Below are 7,113 nucleotides of genomic sequence, written 5' to 3'. Positions count from 1 at the left end.
TCCAAAATGTGGCATCCCTAGATTTCATAGCTTCTTTAATGTTAGAAGGTTCATATTCCAGGTTGCAACACACACCAACTTCATTCACAATTACTTGAGAGTTGCCTTCTACAAAGTATGTCAAAAAACCAAAACCAAAACTTCTTTCTTTTTTGATTCTTTTGGATCTCCTAATTTCGAAATTCTCTTCATTTTCTGAAACTACATTTTCAAAAATATTTTCATTATTAGAAGTATATGCTTCAAAAAACTTATTTGGATTCAAAAAATTCAGCATCTCTAGACTCGATAATAACATTAGAATCCAAATCAAGAAAACGATAAGCTTTACTATGTGAAGCATAACCGACAAAAACACATTTAGAAGTTCTTGGTCCCAATTTAGATCTTTTAAGATCAGGCAACCTTACATAAATGCAAGAGAATGAAATCCTAGCCACAGGAGCATAAGTATCAAAATAATCAATATCCTTAGCCTATCTAAACCCTTTGGCTACTAATCTAGTCTTAAACTTGTCAATGGATCCATCAGATTTTATTTTTTTCTTAAAGATCCATTTACATTCGATGGATTTAGAATCGGAAGGCTACTCTAGCCTTAAACTTGTAAATGCATTCTCATTGTGATTACGTAAAGGAGACAAATCGAGTTGGCATTGGGTCATGTCCAGATTGCAACGTATCTCCTTTGAAAAAGACTATTAACCAAAATAAAAACAAAGAAACAAACAAAATCCAGATACCAAAAAAAAAGGGGGGGGGGGGGGGGGGGTAGACGAGGCACATTTTGATTCGTCCAAACATCTACAAGATTTTTTGTCCAGAAAAAACTAATACTTCAGGATTTCGATCTTGATAGTGTAGGCTTCAATGATTGGGCAAAAGTTTCATTAATTTTTTATCTAAACCGTATCTAAGTCAATCATACTCTGACTTTGACTCCAAACATAAAATCATTGTAGAATTAGAAAAGGCACAAAAAATTTTAAATTAAGGTATGTGATTGATTGCTTAGCGATTATTTTTGGTCGTTTCAAACTCTCTTTCTTTGCTCGAGCAAGAAGAGAGGGATTCGAAGGCTAGAGCGAATTCTCAAAAACCCTAGAATTTATCTGAGAGATAGGCAATGGCTTCCCGCGAGAACTTGGTATTCATTGCCAAGCTTGCCGAACAGGCCGATCGCTTCGACGGTTAGCCTTTTTTTCACTCAATTCTGTGTGTGTGTGTGTAGGTGTGATTTTCTTCTATAGCTCTGTTGAAGTAATTAGTGAAATTTGAGATTAATCACTGTGCCTCTCTGTGAGTGTTTCAGTTGGAAGTTTGACTTTACTTTTTATTTTAACTCAATTTAGCTAAGGCTATGTTTGTTTGGCAAAAATAAGGCTGAATTTGTTTTCGAAACATTCATTAAAATAATAGAAGACATAACGTTTTTGAGTATCTGCGCTTGGTTTGATGGGTATGCTTTGATTGAACTTTGATGAATGTAGGTTTTGCCGCCCTTTTGCAATTATTCTTCTATAATTGTTACCTGCCAAAAAAAAAAAAAAAACCAGAAGGGCATATTTGAAGTAATTTGAATTGGGATTTCAATATTTCGGGTTTAGCAATGGGTGGCTCTGCCTGTTTGCGTAGATTCTTTATTTCTTTTGAATTTTCTACTGTGAAGTTCGGAGGGTTTGTTACAAGAGGGGAAAAAATTGCTATATGCATATTTTTTTAATTTTGGGAAAAATATATATTAACCCCCCAAACTACCACCCATTCTCCGGATGGCCCCCCAAACTACCAATGCTTAGATTCTGGCCCCCCAAACTACCACTTTCTGATTTTTTGGCCCCATCCGTCTATTTATGCCGTTAATTCTAACAGAAATTGGTCAAAAACCCGAAAATATCCCTTCCTTAATCGTGAGAATATCAAAGTGTAGGAGGGGTATTTTCGGAATTTTGTTTAGAATTAACGGCATAAATGGACGGATGGGGCCAAAAAATCAGAAAATTGTAGTTTGGGGGGCCAGAATCTAAGCATTGGTAGTTTGGGGGGCCATCCGGAGAAAGGGTGGTAGTTTGAGGGGCTAAAATATATTTTTCCCTTTAATTTTTCTAGGCTATTTTTGTTTGCATGCCAACTAGGTCCTGAAAATCATTCTGAGAATTGGGGGTGTTTCTGGCTTCATTTTCTTAATGTGTTATATATCCTGTTCACATCTGCAATGTATCTTGGGGTACGATATCTTTCTTTCTAGTCCTTAAATTTTTTAATATTAATTCCTTAAATACAAACAAGTTGACTAAAATTTTTATATATTTCCACTTCTATACTTCCTTAGTGACTAAAATGAGGTTAAGGGTTTTTTACTTATAATGATGGAAAGCTTGATTCTTTTCCATTCTTTTCACTCATAATTTTAACAGAGATGGTGGATGCAATGAAGAAGGTTGCAGAGCTTGATGTTGAGTTGACAACTGAGGAGTTGAACTTGCTCTCTGGTGGGTACAAGAACATGATTGGTGCTCGGAGAGCATCATGGAGGATCATATCATCAATAAAACAGAAGGAAGAAGCAAGAGGAAATGAAATACATGCGAAGAGGATCAAGGAGTACAAACAGAAGGTTGAATCAGAGCTGTCAAGCATTTCTAATGATATAATGACATTGGTTGATGAGCATCTTATGCCTTCAACTTCTGCTAGTGAATCAACTGTGTTTTACTATAAGATGTGAGACTATATTCTTACTGAACGTAAGCTTACAATTCTTGGATTTAGAAGCAAAGATTTTTAGGTTACTTAAATCTTTTTGGTTGTAGGAAAGGAGATTATTATCGATATCTTGCAAAATTCAAGACTGGCAAAGAAAAGAAAGAAACTACTGATCAGTCAATGAAAGCTTATGAGGTGTGTTTCTTGCTATTGTGAATTTAGGCCAATATTAAATCAAGTAGATGCACTTGTTTCTTGCTTTATTGTAAATAAAAACGGTGGTACTGTGGGTGATCAACCACACTTAGGATTTTATTTCCTTGGTTGAGACAAGTTATACAGTTAGTATCTTGTTGTATTTGAGGTTATTATGATTGTTGCCCAGTTTGGTTGTTTGTTTTCACACGCTCACATATTATACTATATTATATTCTTTCATCTAATTGATGAGGTTGTTCAAAGTTCTGTTGTAAACAAAATTGCTTAATTCTATATTTGTTGGGATGTTTAAATGACTAAAAGATCAGTTGGATTATTTCGTTTCTGATTCAAATTTCAATGACTGATTAAAAGAATACTCAAGGTCTAACTCCCCTTGAGCCAAGTAGTTGCTTATTTTGTAGTAGTTTTCTATTCCCTGATTGTTGGACAATATTCTGTTATCTTTTGTCTAAAGTTATTTCAAGTGTTAGAATGTTCATGAAGATGAAGACTTTTGATAATTATTCTGTTATATTACTTCTTTATATGTATGTTTTACATAAGAAGAATGGCTATCTATTTTTCTATTGTTTGTTGTTCTCTATTGTTTGGCCAGGTTATTATGGCATGAATTCTTTTTGGAAAAATTGAATTGGCAAAAATTCTTTGGTCTCATGCTTTACATTTGGGTTTGCTTGCTTTAAAAGAAATCTGAGGATCTCGGCATTGAAAAAAGGGCAAGAAATGTGAAATTCTGTAGAAAACCATGTGAAAATTTGTTGGCCATTTGTCATTTAACTTTTTTGAAGGATTATTCATGGCTTTTATCTTGTGTTTCTTTAGAGATGTAAGGGGAAAGATGTTTTGATTGGGGACTCTTAGCATTGGTGATTGTTGTTTTGGTCACAGTGAAATGTTACAACTATTATCGACCTATAAGCCAAGGAGGTGGATTTGCAATAGATTATCCTTCAATGAACTCGTACTAGTTTCTTTTTTTAGTTTTTGGTTATTTCTAAGATTCTTCTGAGTAGTACAACAAAACATATTTGTTTTTTATTTTTTTATTTATTTTTTATTATGTTACTTCCATATTGATAGTTTGATTTGCCCCCTTCTTCAAATGTAAATATTATTACTACTCTTAATTTTCATATTATATATTTAAACTGTTACCCATTAACTTGATATGATTTGTTTCAGAAAAGCATGTCCCATGTTGCTGGTTGCGTATGTTTGGAGTTTGCTGATATCTTCTTCTTTTCTTTTCTTTTTTATTTTTTTATTTTTTTATTTTTTTTTGGGTTGGGAATGTTCTCACAGATTTCTCTGACCGATTTTCCAAATTTAATTTTAATTTTCTCTCTTTCCAGACTGCTACCACTACAGCTGAGGCTGATTTGCCCTCTACACATCCCATCCGATTGGCTTTGGGTTTGAACTTCTTAGTCTTCTATTATGAGATCTTGAATTCACCTGAAAGGTTTAAATTTATACTTTCACCCTGAACGGTAGAAATATGTTCTCGTTTTTAGTTTGATGAGGAAATTGGCTTTGGTTTTGTTTTCTAGGGCTTGCCACCTTACAAAAGAAGCTTTTGATGAAGCTATCTCAGAGCTTGACACCCTCAATGAGGAATCGTACAAAGATAGCACCCTAATTATGCAGCTTCTTAGAGACAACCTTACCCTGTGGACTTCTAACATCCCAGAGGATGGAGGTGATTGATAGTTATTATAGGATATAATCATGCAATTTATTTCTCATCCGTAGTAGTTTCTAGGGATTGGCTTGTTTTTCAAATCAGTTGTGTTTTTTAAAGGCTAAGAAGGGAATTGTAATGCTATTTCAGTTGCACTTTGTTTAAGATTTTTCATTCCAAGTAATCTTTTCTTTGCATGGATTTTGAACCTAACATTATGTTGAGATGGTCTTCACATACAGTCTTTTATTAAGAAGTACACTTAGATTTCATATACATGACTAGTAATGTAGATTTTTGGCATTTTTGTGGTTGGAGATATATTTGGCATGTGTTGTAGCAGTGCAAACATAAATTAGAGGACTCACCTTATACGCAGTAGGTATGAAGGAAGTATAAGGGCTTGATTAGGTTTATTCTCAAAAATAGTTTTATGTTTTTAACACAAATTGAGAGATGGAAAAGATTGTGTTTGGGTGAGCTTTTTCTAATTTCCAGATTTTATTTTTTATTTTTTTTTTATAAAAAAATTGTCACTAATAAAAGTATCGATTGAAATACCCTATGATTTTTTAATTCCTTTGTTTTCTTAATTAAGATTGGAAATAGAAGGTAGTAATTCTAGCTTCCACATAATGCATAAATTCACAAGAACATGACAAATATTTCTGCTCTATCTTGAAACCTTTCGTATATAACTGCAGCCAGTGTGAGTTACAAATCATGCTTATAAGGGACTTTCTCTTAATGCATAGGATCATCCAGGAAATAGTTTCTTCTGTGTTTTTTTAAACCCATGAAAGGTTGTATTTATCACATAAGAAATACCATATTCTCTTTGAGAACGGACATGAGAAGAAGAGGTTTCAGATCTTCAACATCTTACCCACAAATAGACTCAACATATCTCTGGAGCGATGCCATACAATGTAACTTGTTTTTAGTATTCAATTTACCTTAGATAGCTAACCAAGTGACCATAGTGTGACGAGGAATAACTATGTCATGCCAAACAATTCTATGTCAGTTGATAGCAAGACCATGATAATGCCTTCCATTCAAGTACTACTAAAAAAATCCATTTGAGTTCATCACCCAATTCAATCCATCACAACTCACCAAATTAGGTTTTAATTCAGAGTATCGTTTTATCTGCATATACTTTAAGGATTGAGCTTTTCGGCATTTTCAGTCAAAATCATCAATAATTGTCTTAACAGTAACATTATTTTAGAAATTTGATTCATAAATAATCTTAATGCCCAATTTTTCATGAGACAGGTTAATAGGTTTTCAATTATAATATTACATAGAGATGTTTTTCCATTACCAACTAGGTATTTTGTTTCCTACATGCTATGCTTCTAAGTAAGAATTTCATCTAAGCCCATGACAATCACCAAGGACTTTTAATTCCTAAAAGTTTCTTTTCCTAATTAAGTGAGTGCAAACCCAGTAAGTCCAAACTGAATAATGTCCCTTGGTACATACATGTAATCGGTGTTATACATAGCAGCTCTATTTTATTGCTCCATGCTTGATGCCCAAACCTTGCTTATTCTTAGATAAGCAAACGTGTAACCAAGCAACCTTGGCCTTGCTAGTATTTAAATCACTATCTTTCTAAAGAAAGGCTCCAAGAGTCTACTCAACTTGTTTAATTAATGTTTAACTCTTTGCTTAAGAAACTATTCTATCCACTAAACCCCCCCTCTTCCCCCTTTTAAGCCTAAAATAAATTAACTCCTATGCACCTTATTGAACATTATGGCGGTGTTTCAGGAGTTATATAGCCATGGAAAATTCTAGAAGAGTTATCATGCTACGCTTGCATCTCTTATTCCAAAAAAAGGCTGGGGTAGTCAAGATTAACGATTTTCAGCCTATCAGTTTAATGAGTGGGGTGTATAAAAAATTATTTCGAAAGTTCTGGCAAATGGGTTGAAATCAATTTTGGGAAAGATTGTCTTAAGGTCTCAGAATGCGTTTATCAAGGGTAGACAAATTCAGGATTCTGTTTTTGTGGCACATGAATGTTTGGATAGTCGGGTATTTTATGTAAATTGGATTTGGAGAAGGCATATGACCATGTCAATTGGGAGTTTTTGTTATATTTGCTGAAGAGATGTGGCTTTGGGAGGAGATGGAGAGGTTGGATAGATCATTGCATTTCAACGGTTCGCTTTTCCATTCTCAGTAACGGTTCACCTTTAGAGTTTTTTAGTAGTTCGCGTGGATTAAGACAAGGGATCCATTATCTCCCTTATTGTTTGTGGTTATTATGGAGGCATTAAGTATGATGATGGCTACTACAATGGATAAAAGGCTTCTATCTAGATTTTTGGTGGGATCGAGAAATCATGAGGAGATAGTATTGTCACATTTGTTGTTGCAGATGCTTGTTCTTATGTTTTGAATTTGTGTTGGGGTTGAGGAAAAACTTGTATAAGTCAGAGATTGTTCCCGTAGGCGATTTGGGGAATGTGGATGGTTTGGCTGACATT

At 34.1% G+C, this 7,113-nt stretch overlaps 1 protein-coding gene across 1 annotated transcript; it reads left to right on the top strand.

Annotated features, from left to right (window-relative positions):
* The first annotated feature begins 1,126 nt into the window (after positions 1 to 1,126).
* Positions 1,127 to 4,635, top strand: LOC133861075 (14-3-3-like protein D). Its single transcript, XM_062296775.1, has 5 exons — positions 1,127 to 1,190; positions 2,418 to 2,724; positions 2,814 to 2,901; positions 4,281 to 4,390; positions 4,479 to 4,635. Exons 1-5 carry the CDS (start codon positions 1,127 to 1,129, stop codon positions 4,633 to 4,635), a joined length of 726 nt encoding a protein of 241 aa, XP_062152759.1.
* The last annotated feature ends 2,478 nt before the right edge of the window (positions 4,636 to 7,113 follow it).

The sequence above is a fragment of the Alnus glutinosa genome, chromosome 2 (assembly GCF_958979055.1).
Source record: "Alnus glutinosa chromosome 2, dhAlnGlut1.1, whole genome shotgun sequence".
NCBI classification, from domain to species: domain Eukaryota; kingdom Viridiplantae; phylum Streptophyta; class Magnoliopsida; order Fagales; family Betulaceae; genus Alnus; species Alnus glutinosa.
Note: the sequence above shows the minus strand (reverse complement) of the source record. Positions and strands in the feature narration are given on the sequence as shown.